General features: G+C 40.1%; 1 protein-coding gene across 1 annotated transcript; it reads left to right on the top strand.

The window, feature by feature from the left end:
• Positions 1-342: 342 nt before the first annotated feature.
• Positions 343-21,652, top strand: EXOG (exo/endonuclease G). Its single transcript, XM_026096815.2, has 6 exons — positions 343-524; positions 1,157-1,306; positions 3,895-4,034; positions 5,792-5,868; positions 8,593-8,707; positions 20,190-21,652. The coding sequence occupies exons 1-6, from the start codon at positions 389-391 to the stop codon at positions 20,649-20,651; spliced, it is 1,080 nt and encodes a 359-aa protein (XP_025952600.2). The 5' UTR covers positions 343-388; the 3' UTR covers positions 20,652-21,652.
• Positions 21,653-22,244: the final 592 nt, after the last annotated feature.

The following is a 22,244-nucleotide window of genomic DNA, read 5'->3' as shown; positions in this document are numbered from 1 at the left end:
TGCTTGGGCACCTGCGGAGGAGAAAACCCAAAACCATCAGGCTGGTGGATTTCCTGGTTAAGATGTGAATAAAATGCTGGGTAAAACTAACCCCCCCCCCCTCCGGGTTTGGGGGCCGCTGTCCCCAGCTTTAGCGGCTGTGACTAGTTTAACTGCCCCGCTCTGGGCGGTCACCGCGCTTTGGATCTCGATTTTTCACAGACGCCAGGAAGAAAAAAGAAAAAAAAATCCCCCCCCCCCCCCCACACACACACACAAAAAACCCATCGTTTTGCTCGTTATTCACCTGCCATCTCCCTCCCACCCCCCGCCGGCAGCACTGAGGCGCGGCCCGTCATGGCGGCGGGGCCGGCAGGGGGCGCTGCGGCGCGAACCCCTCCCTCCCATCATGGCGGCCTTTCCCCGCCGCCGCTTTCTGGGCGGCTTCGTGTGCGGTGCCGCGGCGGGCGCCGTCGCTTCGTGCTGGGCCGCGTGGCGGCTCCTCCGCAGCCAGAGCCGGCCGGAGCCCGTGCCGCAGCCGCAGGGTAAGAGCTGACAGGGAGCGGGCGGGCGGTCGGTCTGGTCCGGCCCAGCCCCGCTCTCCGGAGCGGCCGCTTCCGCGGCTGCGGGGAGGCCGGAGGGGGCTCGCTGGGCGGCCGCGGCGGCGCTGCGCGGGGGCTGCTCGGCCCTTCCGGGCTGTAAATCGAATTAAAACCGATGTAAAACCGCTGTTGCCGGCGGCGCCGTGAGGAAAGGCGCTTCCTGCCGCCGCCACCGGCGTCCCGCGCCGCTGCGGGCGGCCATTGGCCGTTACGCGACCTGCGTGTGTCGCGATTCGTGGGGCGGAGCGTGATTTCGGTACCCCCTGAAGGGCCCTTTGATGCCGGCTTTGCTGCCTGGGTCCTTTGCTCCTTATTTGCTAGTTTGTCCCTAAATACCTGCTAGTTTTTGCTCTCCCTTAGGAGCGCTGGGCAGACGCGTGCAGCCGTCGGGGTGATCGAGTAAGCCCAGAGCCCATCCTCAGGGGTGGGCACAACGTAAAGTGCGGCTGTTTTTGGTAAAAGAAAGCTTGGACTCTCTTAAATCTTGTGTCTTAAGTATGGCAGCAACCTCTGTGTCTCGTTTCTGCCCACCCCGTTTCACCCCTGGGTGGCTTTCTGTTTATTTCTCTCCTTAGAGCCGGTAGAAGAGTCTCTGCTGGAGCAGTACGGGTTCCCCGAAGCCGGGACGGAGACCAGGTGCTACACAAACCACGCGCTCTCCTATGACCAGGCCAAGCGGGTGCCTCGGTGGGTGATCGAGCATATTTCAAAGCAGAAGATGCTAGGTACGTAGGCATTTATTTACTTACGTTTATGGCACTAGAATGGGCTTTGCAGATCAGGGACTGTGGACCCAGGAGCAGACTGGGAGAAAAATCCTGTGGTTTTCTCTAGGTATGGGTTTTTCCACCTATTCACAATCCCGCTGGGGGCAGCAAGCCTCTAGGCAGGTGTCGGTGTCGTGACAGTATTAAAGGTATCATTGATGGTGATTTAAGAGAGACCTGCCATTGCGGGTATTAAGGCTTCTTCAGTATTTATATTTTTGGAACTAGTCAGGTATATGCACATACAGCATCCTGCGACCTGCAAGACACACTTGGCCCAAGGGTTGAGTCTGAAGGGGAGGGATGAAGAAGAACTTGAGCTACCTGACCTGAGAAATTTCTGTCTGAATTCATAAAATGGTCTGAAAGCACCAGATCAGTATAGCTGTGTAAATGTAAACATTGTAAATCACATTGCAGAAGGAAACCGTAACTTATTTAAAATATGGATGGAGAGGAGATTAAAAAAACTAGAACTCCTCTTACCTGATTTAGATCTGTGAAGTTCAGTGTCATTGCTCAAGTGGATAAAATTATTTTTGCTTCCTTAGCTAGTGTAAACTGTTGTTAGTTTTATGGGCCAACTTATATTAGTTGAGGTACTGTCTTAGGTGTGTGGATGCTTGCAGGGTCAAAGCCTTCAATAGCCAGTCTCTTTCATCTGTAGATCTTGGAGAGGCTTCCTCAGAACAGGAAAAAAACGAATATGCATTTCTGAGATAAAAGTGGAATAAAAGGGATCAACAGTTACAACTGTTCAAAGCTAGATAAAGCATACCTACCTACTGCCACTGTTACTTTGATGCAATTCTCTTGTATTGTCTTATATGCGTTATCAAATATTCTTTGTTCTTTATGCAAGACAGAGGCTCAGTAGTTTTTGCTATCAGTGCTGAATGAAATGTGAGTGGTATACAGTCACTGTAAATTAAGTTCATAGTGTTATTTCAGTTTTTATAAGGCAAATTATTTGTAATGGAGCTAACTGTATAATTATAAAATGTTTTATGAAGGTAGTAGCCCTTCAGATATATCTTAATCACTGTCTTCGTATTACCTTTCAACATTAAAAGCGTGATCCTGAAAATATTTACAACCAACCCCTAAGTAGTTGAATTGATTTCACTTCTGTCTGAGAAGAAAGCAGTATTTCCAAGCTTGCTTTCAAGTGGGCTTTAACAGCTAGATTGTTAAAATGTTTTCCAAATGATCAAATACAGCTAACCTGCAAGTTGAAATTAAACATCTTGAGACATTCGGCCCCGATTTATGTCTGATAGCTACTCTAATTGAAACTTGAGGCAGAATGATGCTGTTTGGGGTATTTGCCATAGAAGCCCTGTATGTATTGGCTCTTTGGAACCATGTGGTATATTAAAAAAACTTAAGTATTTTAATGATAAATAAAAATGTAAATATTTCAGAAACATGGCAGAGAGAAACCAGTTTTAAATGCAAATGAGATGTAAAGCTGATTACAACAAAAATTACCCATTTTTACCAAAGCAGTGAGCAGAGAATAAATGAGGATATAGTTTCCATTTTTCAAGTTCAATAGATAAATTACACTGTCTTAAATACTGAGATTCCGTAGGATTCCTTTTTTTAATCTATTTTTGCACATTGATAAGCTTATCAGTGTTGCTTCCTAAGCATCAGTCCTGAGAGCCGAAGTATCATGTCATATGCTTTACCAAAAAAAAAAAAAAAAGTAATAAACCAGGAGTTCCTTCCTTCTACCTGCACTGCATAAAGATGCTCTGACCACCTCTCAGTTTTGATGTCACCTCCATGGACATATGGCGAGATGGTCAATGAAGAAGAGGAAATTACTTAGGGATGCTGGTTTCCACGAGATGCATTATCCATATGCATGTTCTTTTCCCACCTCTTCCCTTCTTCCTTGTGGTCCTTAGATATTCTGGATTCTGCAGAGAAATGACAAGCGAAGAGCATCTATCACACTTTGTTCTCAGTATGGAGCATAAGGAAGTGTAGGGTGCGTATGTGCTAAGTACTAATGCTGGTTTAACAAAAAAGGCTGAGTGCATGAAACTTTTGTGTATATGCACAGTCACCTATAGAAGAAGGAATAATTCTAACAGCTAACAGAGTTAATTATTGAAAATGGCCCCTTGCAACAGGAAATATTTTATATTACATGCAAAGTTTGAGGGAATTCTTTCTAGCTTCTATAGGCCCTGATTAATGAAATAAAGAAATGAAAGGAGAATGTATAATTGGTTAATTGGTTAAATGAATGAATATGTAATGGTCCTATATATTGCATGTGTGAAATTATGCCTAAGATGACACCCTGAATTTTAAAAAGAAAAAATAATCAATATGCCTTCAGCACCGTGAACTGTGCTGATATTTGGAACAAAATCTTGGACATCAGTGGTCATCAAGCCAGTGATTTCACCCTTTCCAGCTGCACACCATGCCTCTCTCCGCTGCCTGTGTGGACCTGTTGTGTGGGCACAGCTGAATCAGCACTGTTAGTGTTTATTGATAACCTAACAATTTCGTGTGTTATTCCTCAGGTAATGCAGACCGAAGGCACTGTAAATTCAGACCAGATCCTAACATCCCTCTAATGTTTAGTGCTGTCAATGAAGACTACGTTGGGAGTGGCTGGTCACGAGGACACATGGCACCAGCAGGAGATAACAAATTTTCAACAGTAGGAATTTTTCTTAATTTATATTTATCAGCGGGAAAGGGTAAAAAGACCTATGAAAGTGATGTATAATGTTCCTTTTACTGTTTGTTTTGAGATGGAACATGGTCTCATTGTCAAAGCACAGACCTGGACTCGAGTTACGAGGTGTGTTCCTGATGGTGCACTGTAGGATGCTCTCGCTGTCTACTTCAGGTGTCTAAATCATCCTCTGGTGATAGACCTCTCTTCATTAAATCAGGCCTAGGTTAGCTTGTCTAGCAGAGATAGTGTGAATATATCTTGCACTGCACAGTGTTGAGCAAGTCTCTTCAACCTCTAATGTGTCACATTCTCTATGTGTAAAGTGAAGGTGATAACCTTCAGCAACCAAACCTCTAAAGTGTCTTGGGAAGCCCAGGTGAAGTGAGATGGGGAAGATGACTTCCTTCTGGCCAGCAGGTGCTGAAATGTTTAAGGCTAGATTGGGCAGAGCAAAAATACTGTTAAGAACTGCTCTGTATTGGCAAGGGGATTGACTGGATGATTTAAAAGGCTTTTTCCTTTCTGGCAATGTGTATGAGGTAAATTAGAACCTTTTTTTTGCCATAGTTCTTTCAGTCTATAAAACGTCTTCACCTGCCATTTATTTGAGCTGTAAGAAAAGCATACCCTAATGCCTTGGCTGACTAACAAAGCAGCCTTGGATTTATTGGGCTCTCTTGTGAAATGTGCCTAATGCAGGCAATTTGTCAATTAAGAAGCAGCTTGAATTTGTATTTCTGCCCTGTATAGCATGCTGTGGGACAGAGTGACAGCACAGTGGCATGCGATAGATGAAAGAACCAGTCACTTTATTTCTATTGGAAAGGGTCTTTGTGGTTATTGTGATGTTTGGGGAGTTTTGGCATGTGAGCTACCTGCACAGAGAGATTCTGGATGTAGGGTGAAATATGGTGTGGTAATATAACCTTTCAAATACAGGATTATAAAACCTTGAAGTATTTCACAGTTTAATGACTGCAAGTAGTGGTTGCACATTATCGTAAGTACTTCTGTCAGCCCTTCAGTTTCGTAAAGAAGAAGTATCTGAGAAACATTGGCAGGTACAGAACCTATCAAGATTCTGGGTTAAGATTTTGTGAATTTTTTCTCCAGTATTTTTCTAAATATGTGTAGTTATTTAGCCCTTGGTCCTTCACATCTGGGGATACATGAGCTTCAATTTAGGGAAGCTTATGTCACTTTTTAAAGATAAAATTAAGCGCGTATGTAGATATTTGAAGATTAAGATGTCATAAATCATTTCATCACCTGCAGCTTACGTATCTATAAAATTGTAAAATACTGATGAATATTTTTAATAAAGCCATTTCTTGTAAGAAAAAACTAGTCACTTAGCTAGTCCAGTACATTAAAAGCATGAGTGAAAATGGTTTTCCTCTTCTAAAAAAGGAAGCTAGTTGCTTCCAAATGTATTACAAAACTGACACTGCAGTAACGTAGTAAATCCTGTGTCTCTAGAATTGGACATTCTTGTGCTATGTTTCTGTCAAACAAAAGTACATCCAGTCTGCTAGGTTTGCACCTTGGTTTTGTGCTTCTTACTGCAAAATAATTCTGTAGATATTCTGGCCTAGGTATTACCTGACGTTTTATGTTGATAATATTTTGCTATGGAGATAGCAAGATTCTGATCCAAAGACTTCCAAAATGTGTTTTTAGCTCATCTTTGTAGAAAATGTTTCAATGAAATGATACTGTTTTCTTTTTTTATGCAGAGAGCCATGGCTGAAACATTTTATCTTTCTAACATTGTGCCTCAGAATTATGAAAATAATGCTGGATTTTGGAACAGGTGAGCAATTGTTTGTGTGAACTAAGTGAAAAATATCAGGCAGGTGGCATAAATCAAAAATCTGTATTTATAAAGGACCTTCACTTCAAAGTATTCTAAAGCAGTCCGTAGGCTTCCTGTAGAGATTGTAGCAACATTGTCTGGAACGAAAGGCAACTCATTCCTCACAGTGCAAGAGCAATATATTGACCACTTCAGTTCTTTATCCAGTAAAGCTGTAGAGGATGTTTATACAGATTAAATAAAGTATTACCAGGATTAATGTCTCTGTCCATAGCAAAAGTTCAGTAGAAACTAGGAAGAAGGTTAGATTTTGTTTTAATGTCTCTTCCCAAAAAGAGCATTTCCAGAACAAGAGTATTCACATCTATGTGTTTGGAGGTTAATTTTTGAATTGGCGAGTTAAGTGCTGCACGCTGAGTCATCACTACTTTAGGTCTTAGGTGTTTCTTGGAGTGCCTTGCTTCCAAGTAGCAGTCAAATGAGTTCTTTTTCACTTGTGAATGCTGGCAGGTTCAGCTTTGAGGTGATGTGCCTGGAAGATGTATTTTAACTCTCTTCATATAGGCTTTTTACTCCTTCCCTCCTTTGAGCAGAGAACCTATTAATAAACCTAGCATTCATCCCGTGCTTCTTGCATAGGACTTAAAGAATGTTAAGACTCGGAAGCAGGAGGGAAAATGATGAATTTTATCAGGTTCACTCAAGGGAAGGTTAACAAAATTAGGTACAGTATTGTAGTGAAAGTCTGTCAAAAATGCCTTATTCAACTACACACTGCTTTCCAGTTTTACAAGAATGCATATAAAATTGTGAGGTATTCAGTAAGGTTTTACTGTTTTGTAGGTAAATAAAATGCTATAACATTTTCAGAGATTCTTGCACTGTTTTAACACCTCAAGCATTTGAGCATAACATTTCCTTATACCAAAGCTAGGCATATGTACCAATTTAGGGTTGGAAATCCTCTTTATTTCCTTTGAACAGATCTCTGCCTAATCCAAAAATCATGGGGACAATTTGAAAATTTCATCAGGCACTATCAACCCCACAAATTAGGTTGTTAGTAACACTTCCTCCTAGCCTCGGGTGCCCTGTCCCCACAGTTTAAATACATAATAAATATGTTTGTACCATTTGTATTGCCAGTCATTCTTTAATGTCACTCAGTTTTAAGCATACTGTGCTTTTCTGTTATCTTGTATTCCTTCCTGGCTTCAGCACTTTGTTTCTTTCTCTATTTTTTTAATTGCTTGCTTCTTGTGTTGTCTTCTGAGGTGCAGGTAGACACTGCAGCTTAGATAGTCTAACAACCTGTTGCTTTTGAAAGTGGGGTTTGCCCTCCAGCCGTGCATTTCTCCTGCTTTCTTTGTGCCAGCACTGGCACTTCTCTGACTGCATGGTGTGTTGATTCTGTTTAAGACAGTTAAATTATTCACTTTTTGTTTTGCTTGGTTATATTTCTGCCAGATTAGAAAATTGGATCAACAGATGAGATGCGTGCCAGAGCCAAGATGGAAGATGAAGTCAGAGTGTTCAGCTGGGGCAGGCAAGGGGAGCAGTAGGGAAGGAGTGAGTGCAACGGCATCTTTCAGACAGAGCAAGCTACTAGATATTGTATTAGATACTATATTAGGGTAAAAATGTACAAGATTGCTTGAGTCTATATGACAGTTCACTATCATCAAAAGAGGAACATCTCATTCTTGCTGATTCTGACTTGAGTGAGCTGATTTAACTCACTAACTCAGCACACAAAAGAAAATAACTGTTTTTTGTCCAGGGTTATAGACAGGTGACGAGTGCTGAAGGAAGCCAAGCTGAGATGTATGAGGAACAGGGAGGAGGGAGAAGGTGGTGAAACCTCTCCCTTTCAGAAGCAGCCAGAATTAGCTGGGTTCATCTGTCTTGTGTAACTTAGCCGCTTGGAGAGAAATACAATTCCATCATTAGTAAAATTCCAGTAGGTACTCCCTTCATCAGATTTCTATAACGTTTGGGATGTTAGATCAGAGAGGCTATAATCTTCCATTTTCTGTGAAATAAGTGTGATCCAGAAACCTGTTTGTTTGTATAAATATTTTACACTGTAAATTGAATTAATTGGTTTAAAAAAACAAAAAAAAATTAGTATTTCTGGTTTTATTACTTTATGCGTAATCAGTTATATATGAAAGCGCAGTAAGTAGCCTTATTGGGAATGGCACTGATGCATGTAGAAACTCTCCTAAGTTCTTTGAGCTACTGAAAGAGCTGAGTTTTAGAAAATGTATGGTTGCAGAATTGTCTGTGTTGCAGGACTTTGATTCCTCAGGGAGGGTGGGGAGGAAGTGGTGTTGTGGAACCTTAGAAAGGAAGGCGAACACAGCCTGCTGTTTAAAATGAGTATCTTTTTACTGATCCCAAGTGACCATCAGCAGTATCTTTCTAGTGTCAAGTGGAAGTGAGTACAGAATTTGGACTTTCAGGAAATGTGGTAAAACTGCAGAAAACTGTTTTCAAAAGGCATGTGTCAGCCATGCACGATCTGCAAATAAGTGATCCTGGAGCGAGTGGGAAGTATGACTTGTGCCTGCATTTTACCTTCTTGGACATGTGTCAGTCATGAGAGTTTGGAAAAATGCCCCAGAACTGTCAGTAGTTCATCTTGTCCTTCATATTATGTTTCTGAGGTTGTTAAGCTTTCCTAGCTGGCTTTACCCAATCTGACATATCTTTTTTCAGAATGGAAATGTACTGTCGGGAATTGACTGAGAGATTTGAGGATGTTTGGGTTGTTTCTGGACCTCTGACCTTGCCTGAAACAGGTGGTGATGGAAAGAAGAGAGTTAGCTACCAGGTATGTACCTGTGTTACTGCGTTAACAGTGCAGTGTTAAGTGCTGTTATTTCTTTATTTAAAATGTAAGGAAATACCTCATTTCATTGTAGCTTGAAAAAACAAAGTTAAAATTCCTGTTAAATGCAAAGTATCAGAGCAGGTCTAGTTCATTAGAGATACTGTATCTTGCCTACGCATTAAAAAGTACATTTTAGAATAATTTATTTTATTTACAAAGAGGGCTATTAAATGTCTTCTCACAATCTAGTAAAACTGTACTCTGACTTCTATAATACATGACAGCATTTAAATAGAGAGCTAGTGGGTTTTGCTGATGTGTGTGCATTCATTCAATCATTTATTGATATGTTTTAGAGTGACTGTGATACGAAGATAGTGTGGAATTCTCACAGCTACGTAGGGGATTTGAATCCATCCAGTGCTCCATTAATTTTAAAAGCAGTTTGCTTAAATCCCATATGCATTACTTAAAATCTCAGTTCTGAGGCCTCATCGAAGAACACGAAAGCCAGCCGAAAGACTCCATTCAAGCTTGGTAGGGTTTAGGTGAATTCAGCATAACTACTTGTCTGTGGTACTGCTCCTTCCCTCCTTCTTTTGGCCTCCTATTTTTGTTACACGCTTAAAATACTCTGAAGTTTTGGGATCGATCATGCACAGTCTCTAGAAGTCATCAATGACAGACAGACAAATGGGAAAGGCTATGAAATTGAGAGATTGACTTATTCTTGCTTGTCCCAAATTACTCTTTGCAAGCATGTGTTTAGATTTCTGTAGGATCTGAATGAGTAAGGTTTTCTGGGGGGGGGGTGGGGGGGTGGAGTATTACCTTCTGCCTTTAGTGTAATGAGAAATTGCTCTTTTCAGTTGCTAGATACTAGTTAGCATGATGCAAATAGTAAATACTATATTTTGCACTTTCTAGCTAGCATGCTAGCTAGAAAAAACATATTTTTCTTTGGAAAATAAGTACTTAGATAACGTGTAGCTTCAGCTCAGGTGTGATTCAGGTATCTAGCTAGTTCTCTGAGGAGCAGTGAATGAGTCCACTATAAACAAGTCCACCTTTCAGAGGGATATGGGAGACAATAAAGGGAGGGATGTTAAGCTTGCAACCCTAACTTGATTAGCAGTAAGATTTAGGCACGACTTATCCATTATAAATGTACAATTGATTTCTGTTAGATCAATCTGGGGACTCAGTAGTGATGGAGTGTAATTCTCCCTGCTTGCTTTTATCTTTTTGCTTCTTTAAAAACTGTCCCTTATATCACCCACACATGTCTATAACCTTCACTACTCTGGTGGAATTACAGATTGGGGGGGGGGGGGTTGTTTTTTGGTTTTTTTTCTGGACAGTCGTATGCTATGCACATGAAAGTACAGTAATAATAATTTATCTTTTTAATGTTCAGTGGCCATTCCAAACTTCAGTTATCAACACATCCTTGTGCAGAGAGTGACAACTGTTCTCATTTTCAGGGGCAGAAATAGGCAGTGGTTAGGTGATATGGTGAGTGTCATGCAGTAAGTTAGTGGCAAAGCTACCTTTAGACTGGCTACGGTGCCTGGCCACCCAAAGGGAGAGGTCCAGCTTCACTGCTGCGCGTTGTACTTCCCAGTCCTTTCCCTTGTATACCAGTGCTGGTGACGGTCAAATCCTTCCACAAGCTGCTTAATTAATGCAATAGAAAACCATCCATCCTGGACTTTTTGTTTGTTTACTGGGCTTGTTTTCTACTGCCTTAGGAAGATAAAGCAGCATGCAGAGGAGCCCAGCGCTTACCAGTGACAGTATGAGATAGGTAGCAAAAGCGCATAGCTGGGAGTGGGAGGGGAACGCTCCCTTTCAGCAGCATCGATCTGGGCGTTTGGCTTACGGTCACCCAGAACGGTGCCCTAAGAGTTCTCCAGGCCTGCTGGAATTTGTTTCCTTGTAATTGTCAGGGCATTATGCTTATTTTTTATCCTTTAAAAATGTATTAATCTTACATTGTAAAGAATTAAAAATCGTGAGAGCTGACTTGAGCATTTTATAGCTGAAAATGGTTTCCCAGCAAGCAATTGAATTGTGCAGTCTACCAACTGCTTCACTTTAGTCTTGGTCGCCCTTTTCTAGTTTTTGTCTCTAGAAAAAGTGTTTACTTACAAAAGAAATATTACTTTAAAAAAAGAAAAGATTGTGGCTCTATGCTTTGGTTCTGAAATGTAAATTTTAGTATTCTATGGGTAAAAATAAGAGCAGGAACTGCATCTTACTGCTCTTATTCCAAGTAACTTGATAGCAGCATACAGTGATGGAATAATAGTGGCACAAAATGTACGTGCTGCTTTGATTATCCTATCGTTCTGTTCTTGTCTGTTGCCAAGACGTCGTCTTCGTCTTTGGGTTTGATGACAACCCTGGTCTTTCATAAATGTGCTATCAGGTTTGGTCTTGATATAAACTACGAAGTGAAGTTCAGTGTGGAACTGAGAACAATGGAATGATGATATTCCTGTTTTCATTTCATCGTTTGGCAGCATTCAGAAACCCTTCTTAGTCAGCTTTCTTAGAGCGAGATTCATTACATAGATTGATTTGTATTTAAGCTCGTGGTCGTGAATTTAGGAACAGATAATGCTGGCTACTGGTGGGAAAAATAGAGTTGAAAAAAATTTTTTTTTTCTCCTTAACTTATACAACGCTCCTAAGTGTACATACACTCCTACGTGTGAATAAATGTAGACTGAGAAGTGCTTTGTTATTTCAAAATCTGTTTATAGCATAAGTTCTCTTGCTTGCAGTTGAAGTTGTAGTTTGGGGGGAGAGATTTCAAAGTGGAGGGTTTTTTGTTCGGTTGTTTTTTCTTACACCAGCACATACCCCTAGAAGAGGGGGCATACTCTGTCAAAGCACTGGGTAGAAATTCTTTTGCAAACAGGTACCTCAGATGCAATTGCAGTCATTGCCTTTGACTTCAGCGGACTCGGATTCTGCCCCTAAACCAAGATTTCTGAGTTTGCAGCTAGACAAGAATGGAAGATAACTCTTAGCTGTCTTCCAGGAGTGAACACTGTTAGATTCAGACAAATGACTTAGAAATGAAAGGCTTTTAGTCCTCGTTGTTTGGGCTTATGAGGCTGATATGGGAACGTGTCCTTTTTCTTTTTATCTGCTGTTTAAGGAGAAGTGCTATAGCATACACCAAAGTGCTGAAACTCACAACCTGTAATCTGGCAACATAACTGTTACGGCTAAGCTCTTTTTTAATGTTTTTATTCTCCTCCAAGAGAGAACTGTGAAGAAGAAAACACAGAAATACTACTATGGGTGTGTCTGCATAGAGTTGTTTCAGATCCTCTTTTCAATCTTTGTTTCCTTGTTTTTGGCTAAATGAGTGGTAAAATATGTATCTGTGACTTTACAGGCTGGTGTTTTTCTCATTAGACATCCAAAAAGGTTATTTTTAGATCACTATAGAGGAAAAACAGAGCATCGGTCATGGCATTGTTCCCAGTTCCTGCTTGGACTCTGGTACCATTTGTTGTTTAATTCCAGAAAGGGAATTAACCTTGAACTCCTTAGATGCCAGTGCTGTTCTATCTATTGGCTGAACTTGCTGTATCCTCAGATATGGTCTGTCATTTCATCTGTCTCCAGTGGAGGCTTTTGTTGCAAGGCTGGATTGATGACTGTGCTTGGTATCTGAAAAATATATTTTGAGAATATATGTAAAATAGAATGCCAACAGGAAAAATCTGTTCTGTGTCATCGGAGAGACAGATGCAGGTTTTTCATCTTTGTCCAGATCAAATCAAAATGACATTGTCTCGTTTTATACATTACTGTTCTCCAGTGACTGTCACTACAGTGATTTTCCTCTGTCAGCAGATTTTCAGTTTAAAATAGAAAATTTTGCAGTGATTTTACTGCATCATGCTCAACTCTTCACCCTCCTATTCCTGCTGTCACTGTACTAAATCTTAATTTAGGAAAGATCAGCTGTGGCTGTCAAAAGAAAATACAGTTTAGATACTGGTTTGTTTATTGTTTGAATAAGACACTTTCCTTTACTTTTTAGTGGTATACTGAGGTCGTACTGGCTGTTGTTTAATTTTCAAAATGGAATGACTGTGCTTTCCCAGGTTGGGCCAGAGATGCATAATAGCTATCCCAGAAGAGATACTTATCTGTCATCCTGTGTCTGTGGTAAATAAGTCCCTGGAAAGCAAATTGCACCTCTCAAATATATGATGGTGCTTTACGGTTTCCCCAGTCAACTTTCAGACTTAGTGGAGATTCTCCCTTAGCTAAGATACTATAGGGGGGGAAAAAATCCATGGCAAAGAAGGAAATAAACTTGAGGGCTGTTACTGTTTGTTGACCTCCCCAAATGGGCTCAAGGCTGCACAGACAGTAATGGATGCAGGTCCATTTTACGTGTCCCATAAAACTTATTTTCAAAGGGCTAGGTCTTAGATCAGCTGGTATAACCGACTAGAGCTTTTGTCAGCCCTAAATTTAGACATGATGTACAAATGAAAATAATAGACGCTAGGTTAAGATTGGAGGAGAAGGGACACCAAAGGTGCAGGATAGATTTATGAGGTTGCTTTTATTTAGCACTGCACCCATCCTGAAGGTTTTTTTTTTATTATAGGAAGAGTGGTGATAGTGGCTGTATTGGATTCAGTGGTAAGTAACCTAAATGGATTCTGTGGAAGAAATAGTCTGTGATCACATAAACAGGACATCGTAATGCATATATACATTCTCTTTATATTAAAAAAAAAAACACAAAAAAACAGGTTTTCATCTCAATGCCATAACATTGTTTTTAGAGACACCTTTTTCACCATCTCTTTGTTTGTTTGTTTTTTCTCCTTTTTTAGGATTGCCAAATGACTTGGCAAAAGCAATCAGACCAGCCACAACAACTTAAATCTTACTGAAATACATACATTTGCATTTGGAGTGTTTGGCTGTGCAGTTTTATAACAGTTTGTTAATTTGGTTTGTATTTGTCGTGTTTGCTGTATTTGAAGGACTGCCTGCACACCCCTCAGTTCTTCTCAGTGCCATCTGATAGAATTCTCTCAAATTTTAGGGAAAAACGTGTGAACAGATTTAGTACTGCCTATCACAAATCAGAAGGGCTTGGAATAAAGGCAGTTAATGCTGTCACAGCAATCAAGTACAAGAAAAAACACTGATAGTAAAGGGAACTTTTTATGCTGCCAGAAAGTCCATTTCTATTCAGAATTTAGTATCCCATTATAATAAAGCCCTGTGCTGTCAAACGTGGGGGTCATATTAGCAGGAATGCTTTTATCTAAAGCAAAACATCTTTTGGGCCAGATCACACCTCAAGTTAAAACAGCTAAAACAAAATAAGTGCCTGCCAAGCGGGCTACCGTGGTTATTCTGGGTGACAGGCATGACATGCCTGAACTCTGTACCTCAAGAAACATGACAGAACTCTTAATTTTGTTATTGCCAGATGTAGATGGAAGTGTTGCTGCCTACCAAATGTGCAGAACTGGACGTACACTTGTTTATAGGCAATTCTGATTTCCAGTGTACCCTTATCTTAACCTCTGGTTATTAGCGAGAGAGGGAAGAAAGGGTTACTAGAGTTCAGAGGGAATTTTTGGAGCTATCATTTCAACGCATTTGATAATACTCTTTGATGCAAGGACTCTTCAGTGTGTGCTGGCAGTTAAGGCATGATTGAATATGATTTCTGTTTACCAGATTCTGCAAGAATCTCAGATAATTGCCAATCCTGAGCTGCCGCTCGCTGATGAAGGACTAGTTCCTTCTGCCAATTCTCTTCATGGTGGATTTTCATATTCTAGTCACTAGGTGGCAAAATACTACTGTTAAATTCAGAACGCCTTTCTTTTACAACTTATTCCTACTCTTTCAGAAGAAACTAGCTTGCTTATAAAAGTATAAAATTCAGAATGATATTAAAACATGATAAAGTTATGTTTTACAATTTTTAATAAATTTAACAGTTCTGGTTTGCTTCTAATAATCTCTCAGGTGTTCTGCTGTTACACTTAATATATTGCCTTTGTCCTGTTTATGAAGAATGGAGTTTTCTTTCTCTTAACCTGCAAATTGTCATTTTTAAGGATGGCTTTGCCCCCTCTTTCTTTTTATCTGACTGCTTCCATGAAGGTGACATTAGTTAATGTGCTATGCTTAAAATTACCCGAGGTGCCATTAGCAACTATCTTCATTATTTATTTTAATATCTAAGCTCTTCACAAGTATTATCAAATTCATCTTTTCTCCAATTTGAAAAATTTCAAGTAGGAACAGTTGCATGATTTGGCCGAAATCATGCAGGGAGCAGAATGTTAGAAAAATCCCAATTCAGTGACTTAGCTGTGAGACCAAATTTATCAAAGCTCACTGAGTTCTCTCTGTTTTAACAAATCTTGTTGCTTCTGCCCGTATCTTTATTTGTGCCTGTGAGCTCTTAAGTTTGTAGAACTGCTTACCAACACATTTATTGTTTTAGCACTATGTAAACATCTCCAAATGTCAAGAATTGCACACATTTTAGTGGCCTATAGTCATGACTGCTGTCCATGTTTAATTGGACATTGAGAGGTAACAAATTTATACACGCTTGTGGAATACAAGTATGGCGTATCAATGTCAATACTTAAAAAAACCAAAAAACAAGAACACTATGCTGAAAATGATATTATCATAATGTTGCAGTTTTAGATTACATAAGTTCGGTCATATGGCTTCAACCAGTGCCAGCTCACTGAACAAAACAAGAGCAAAGCAAAAGTAAATGGAATAGGAAACTCCAAAGTGTTAGGGCAATGCATATTTTTATGCTGAACTAACATGGACAGCAGAAGAGAAATATTATTTGAAATTTCACATTGGTATTACAAATAGTGATGGGAAAGGAATATTTTTACTGCTATGAAAAGAAGGCTTTTAGGTTGAGTGTATATTTTTGCTTTCAAGGCTGTGTGAGAGGTTTCCAAGGCTTGTGAAAGAATTTTAAATAAATTCTTATAGGAATAGAAAAATGGAAACTTTCAAAGGGCAAGGCAAAAACTTACCTAATGTCCTGTCCCCAACATGGTGTGAAAGCATCTGGGATAGCAATGATTTTCAGTAAACCAGTGCTGTATTTTCTGACTTGTACTGGCTCCAAGATTTGAGTCGTAGATACTATTAAAAACTGTTGCTCTCCAGCCGGGACAAATAGCTGTTGCAGGCAGTGATTGCTGAAGGATCATCTTCTGCCTGTGGATAGGCTAGTTCAAATCAAAGTCAACATCTGTCCACAGAAAATCTTGACCTGCTTTCGGTTCTGTTCTAACAGGGGCATATGCTATCTGCCTCTGTTTGGCATGCATTGAGATAAATGTGATGGTGCAGATCCAAATTGCTGTAGTTAGTTAGGTGGGAAAATCCTCTAGGTGGCAATAGGAAATGAATTGTTGGGTTTTTTTTTTTTTTTTCCTGCCTAGTGCTTCTGTTGCTAACTTCACTTCATGCTTTACTACTTATCCTGGCTGTTGAGCTGGCTGTGTAGCGCAGCGACGTGGGAGCATTCATCAGCAGCTTCTGTATCTGCTCCCATAGAAAAGCAATCATGGTATAGTAGAGTGTATAATGATGGAAGTGCTATGGCTTGTTCAAGGACTACATTTCTTTTTAGCAATAATCATTGGATCCCCCTGGTTGCATAAATTATTGGTGATGCATCCTGTGCGTGGTTCGCATCGGTTCTAAACTGTCGAAGAAGAGTATATATGCTTTGTCACTCTTGTTTATTCTGTTAGGACACCCGCCTTTTTTCTCCTTAAATCTCCACTCATGGTATTCTCCTCCAGCAGAATGAGCTGGGGGCAGAGCTTTTATGCCTCCTTTTGTGGAAAGGAAGAACACTATTGTGGGCTCTGACCATTTTGGCAGGCTAAAACTTGTTTTAATCACTTGAACAGTATTAGAACTCAAAGTAATTGCAGAAGAAGTTTAGTGCTATTCAGAGGACTAGTATAAAGCTCGTGCACTATTTAAATTTTGTTTAAATCCTCAAAAGAGAGCTTACGTGGAACTGAAGTGGGGCATAAATTACATGTATGGCTGTTACCTGTATAGTGTTGAGTTGTATTTAGAATTACATTTCTCAAAAAAGAAAACAACCCTTCCTTCTTTTTGAAACAGTTGTCTCTTTCTGTCTTTCGTTCTTTCCTTCATGGGGGCATATGCTATGCATAAATGCATTATTTTGCATAGAATATATATATATTTGCATAATATTACTTAAGCATAGGGTCTGTTTTCCCTTAACACCCACTCCAGGCTTTCAGCGTTTCCATTTCGTACCTAACTATTCTACGTACAGCTCTATTCATTCCCCAGCCTTTCTATCCACCCACTCAGTCCTCAGACTCAATCCCCTGTTCCCTCTGCTAGCTCACTCAACGCGCATTCACCTGTTTGTTTTACATATGCCATATAGCCCCTAATTGGAGCTACTTGTAGCAGCTCCATCTGCATGCTTAGCCTTCCTCTCGTCTTTCATATGGAAGACAGGATGCTGGTGTGTGTGTGTGTGTGGGAGGTGTTGAGGAGCGGTGAGAGCAGAGGTGGGGAGGTCTGAGGATGTATGTATGTATTTAAAGTGAAAAAGTATGTGAAGAGGCCTGGAAAAGGAAGCGTGGGACATATTGCACAGGAATGCTGCAGATAAGGAGCTTGTGAGCCCTGGGAAACCTCATGAGCAGGCTTTAGGCTCACTACCAACATCTCTTGAGCTTCAAGGTGCCCTGCAGCTGCGCGCAGGCTCTTTCTTCTGCTCTGCCCTGCCTTGGCAGTGCACGGCGCTCAGTAGCTGGGGTTGCAACCCGTGCTCTGTAAGTGCCATTCTCCAAGGGGAGGAAAGGAACTACAGCCTCCGGCCTCCAGCGATATCACCCGCTGCCTGTGCTTGGGCAAATACGGAAATATGAACCCCCTTGCTTCCTGCCCCAGGGCTTTTCGTGCTTCTTGGCTCCCTCCGTCTCACCCCCAAAACGTGGCATGACCTTCCTGGTTTGAGTGCGAGCCATCTCAGCAAGGTTAAACTCCAACATCCTTCATTTTATAATTCAGTTTTAAGCCACTAGATATAGCAGTGGATTAATGTGTAGTTTTCAGTATATTTTAAAATTACCTGTACATCAGTCAGTTTTGATTATTTATGCTCCTGATCCCCAGGAGCTGCAACTCTGGTTTCACCTACACTGAATGCAAAGTGCTTTGACACTCAGGAGCTCTAATTTCCCTATCAAGACATCTGTCCTTGCTGAAAGGGAAAGTAGCTTTAACATAAGGCGTTTATTTAGGAAACTGCTTGCCTGTTTCAATGATTGTTATATGTCTAGGCAGGGCTTTATTTGGGAGAAGGTTGGTGGCACAAGCAAGATCACTTTTGTTGAGAGGTGTAAACCACAGCAAGGTGATACAGTGGTGCTGTTAAATAGCCTGGCTTAGGGAAGGGGAGGAAAATACTGTTTTTGGTAACAGAGTAAACAAGTCAAAGAGGTGAAACATTTGCTCTTAATCAGAGGTTTCCTTTTCTCCTAAAGGCACTTTTTTGGTTTAGGTCTAAGCAGTCAGGCCTAAAGAACTGCAAGCACTGTAAGAATTCATAACTGAAGTGAGTTAACTATTGGGAACAGACAAAGTGAACCTTGGTTCTGTAGCCACAGGCAAAGTTTTGTTTTAAAAATGCATTATCTTTTGCAGAAGTGCTGAATGCTCTCCAAAATAAACCATACATAGGAAACATTTCCTCTGTGAGTGAGTTATACAGAATATATGACTGGACAAAGCATGTCTGAATTGATACACCAGATTAGTTTGTAAAATACTTATAATTAATTTGATCAGTCGTGGCAGTGAAATAGATACAGTTAAAATACAGTTTCAAAGAAAGCAGGTATCTAACAAAAGCTGTCAAAAATCAAAACAAGCAGTAATTGCTTTTGCAAGTGTTACACACACTGGATATAATACTCAAATACTGGATTATATGTATAAAACAAGATCCCTGTGTAGCTCTTACAGAGCATCTGCATCTTTTCCTTCTGTTGCCATTAGAATAAAAGTACGATTTTAGAAAAGGTAGTTATACAGAAGGGTTAAGCAAAACTCAAGTTTTCTGTGTTTGAGCCTTTTGTACTTTGTCAACACAGCAGATAAGCTCAATACTATTGCAGCAAAAAAAAGCTTAATAAAATGCATGCTGAGCATCATTTATTTAAATACTGACAGGGGAAAGATTACAGTATTCATCATAAAATGGAATATTCCCTCAGATTAATTCTTGACACAGGATGAGGTGTCTACTATATACATGTGTGTGTGAGCTTATTACAAGCTTTAAATGAATTCAGGGTGCTGGTCATCCCCTCCTAGTGCTTCAAGACTGGGATCCTGCTCTGAGTGACATTCCAGGAAACCCAACATATACAAGCTCTTAAGCTGAATTATAATGAGTATGTGGAATAAGTAAATGCATCAAATTATGCCTTTTCTTTGGATCAACTTCTCTCTTTCAAGATACTAAGAACCACTAAATGTAGTTCTTTTGTATGTGGGTCCCCTCATAAAAATGCTTACTTAGGTAGTATAGCTTTTAAATATAGTATGTACATGGATAATAAAGGCACAAAAAGTAATTGACAGAAGGTAAGTTAGAATTGATTTTTAAAATGGCTGTTGAAAGTATTTGATTTGGAATTGTCAAATCAGGGATTTTAAGTAAAATGTAGAGCCACTGTTACTGAAAACAGCTTTCAAAGTGTTAACAGTGTGATGCAGCACAACGAGGACCTCTACCATCCCTTTGTGTCAGCTATGTTTACAGATTTGCACCAGAGGATTAGTAGGGAACTGGGGTCTTGGCTGAATCCCTGTTTCCAAATATGTTTTTCAGATTTGGTTCCAGTTCAGTTTCAACTGCAGCTGAAGTTACACTGGTTTTCCTCTGCTTGAGAAGTTTAAGTGGAATTCACTCTTACTACTTTGTTAGTAATTTGTCCCAGATCTTCACAGATATTTAGGCAACTGCTGACTTATCTTTTGACCTTTTGTTTGCATCATTGCTTTTAACAGTCAAATAGAAAGTTAGTTGTGTTATGGGAGAAAGGCCCAGAGCCTTCTGGGAAAGTCTCCTATTGACAGTGCCCAAATAACCCTGCAGTTTACTCCTCTGCTCTCTGCCCTGCTCTTCCTATTTGAGAGAGATCTGGATATCAGACGACTAGCTCAGTCCCCAGCAGCTATGGAAGGAGCTGCAAGGAAATGTGTTTCTGTCTCAGCTTGTGGTCTGATGCATTGCACGTGATTTTGATGTGTAGTTACACGCTGTGACTCCATTTTAGAGATAATAGGATTAGTCTAGTGCCCCTCCCCCCCCCAACTGATGAGATCTGTATCTGTAACAGAACCTTTCTTTCCCTAGGTAATTGGAAAGGATGATGTGGCTGTGCCATCCCACCTCTACAAGGTGATCCTTGCCAGACGGAGCAGAACAACAACAGAGCCCTTGGTCCTAGGGGCTTTTGTGGTCCCCAATGATCCCGTAGGCTTCAGTCACCAGCTGACTGAGTTTCAAGTAAATATTGAAGACCTGGAAAAAATGTCAGGTTTGGTTTTCTTCCCCCAGGTGGACAAAACCAAAGATGTTAAAAATATCTGTGATGTGGACACCTGTAAACTGATGGGTTTCAAGGAATTTACATTGTACATCACTGCTCGAAAAGTGCAAAGTGCTCGTACGTTGCACCGGTTGGAGAAAGTCATGTCAGAATTAAGGGAAGCGGGAATAGAACCTGACAAATATCTTCTAAAGCTTCACAAGAAGAAGGAGGAAGAACTGATGCAGGAAAAACAAGTAGAAGCTAGAGAGGGGAGAGCTGGATGAGTGCTTGTTCAGAAACATGTTGGGTTTTGAACTTTCAGAGGGAGGCTGTAGGCAGACAAAAAATAGGGCTTTCTGAATTACATATTTTGAATTGTGGAAAATAAAGAAACATTTGGAAGTTGATGAGGTTGGAATAATGTTCATTCTCCTGTAATATGATGCACACATGGTTTGCTGCAGTATTTAGATGTGGGAAATGAAAATGACCCCTTTCTGGCATGAATACATTACAGGACCTCCAGGAAAGGCTTTGTATTATTTTCCAAACCAGACGTCAGACTTGGGGTTTGTATGGAATCCCTTCTAGGAATATTGTAAAAATAGACAGTAGACACCTTGGGAGTATAACTGGAACACGTCTAAATGTAACAGCCTGCAATTGTCTTTCAGTATGATGCCATAGGAGCAATAGTAGTTCTAGGATTTTTTTTATGAAATTAATTTAGACATATTTTGTTTAACACTTTTTTATATAGAAACCTGTATTAAATAATCCCTTACAGTCTTAGTTAGTTGTGTTCAGCAAACATTTCAGGTTGTCTCTTGTCTTTACAGACCTTGTGCACTTTGGATACTTAAGCATGTCGGTAGCTGATGACTGTTATGAATCACAGCAGCCTTTTTCCGTTAATGTATATTCTGCAAATTAAAAAAAAAAAAAGAATTGGAGTTTACACAAGTTGCTACCAGTGTAGATTAGATCTTCAAAAATTAATATAAGCTTAATATTTCACTTTCACCACCACATTTGAGTAATATGCAATGAAACGCATGTTTGGTCTGAGAGAAGAACACCTGCTTTTTGTTTTCACTTTTTGCTTTATTTTTGTTTGTGGTCACTCGCTCCTCATGCCCAGTGCCACGGTCTTTGAGCAATGAAACTTGTACATGTAAAAGATTGATTACAAACACATTTATGAACGTTTTTCTTTAGTTTTGTACTTGTTTTGTTTATGTATCTTAAATTTCATACCTAAACAAATAAATTAGTATGACTTGCATCCTGTGACATTTTACATCTGGAAAGAGTAAAAACTGTCAAAATTCAGAAAATTTTTATAATGGTAGGAGTTTATATAAATCTAGAGTTATGCAGTAAAAATAACCTTCAAGATCTGTAATGTAAGAGTGTTTTCTGAGAAGGGTCTTACTTTTGATGTCAGGCTGAATCAGGAACATTATTTGGATGTTTTGATTCACAGACTGTATGCTCAGTTTTCTAAAATCCATAGTTTCACTGCAATTCCGTTGTACTATCCAAAAGTGGAACACTTTATTTATAAAGCAGTTATGGTTCCCATGACACGCTTGTGTTTGCCAAGAACACATTTACAAAATCCAGACATTTAAAAAACAGAGAAATGTGAGTAGCTAAGGACATCATAAAAGCTTACTACCCACATAAATTGCAGACAAATTGGGTGAAATCCTGACAAAACGTTTGCTCATTTCAATTTTAGCCCAAGATTTGGGTTGTTAATCTTGCTGCGTGTAGCAAAACAATAAATCAGAATGCAACAAGCGACCTCTCGCTTTTCAGCATGTAAGAGACGTTGGTGTGTGTTGTCTGGAATAACAAACTGCCGCCTACTT

Source organism: Dromaius novaehollandiae, chromosome 2 (assembly GCF_036370855.1).
Source record: "Dromaius novaehollandiae isolate bDroNov1 chromosome 2, bDroNov1.hap1, whole genome shotgun sequence".
Lineage (NCBI taxonomy): Eukaryota > Metazoa > Chordata > Aves > Casuariiformes > Dromaiidae > Dromaius > Dromaius novaehollandiae.
Note: the sequence above shows the minus strand (reverse complement) of the source record. Positions and strands in the feature narration are given on the sequence as shown.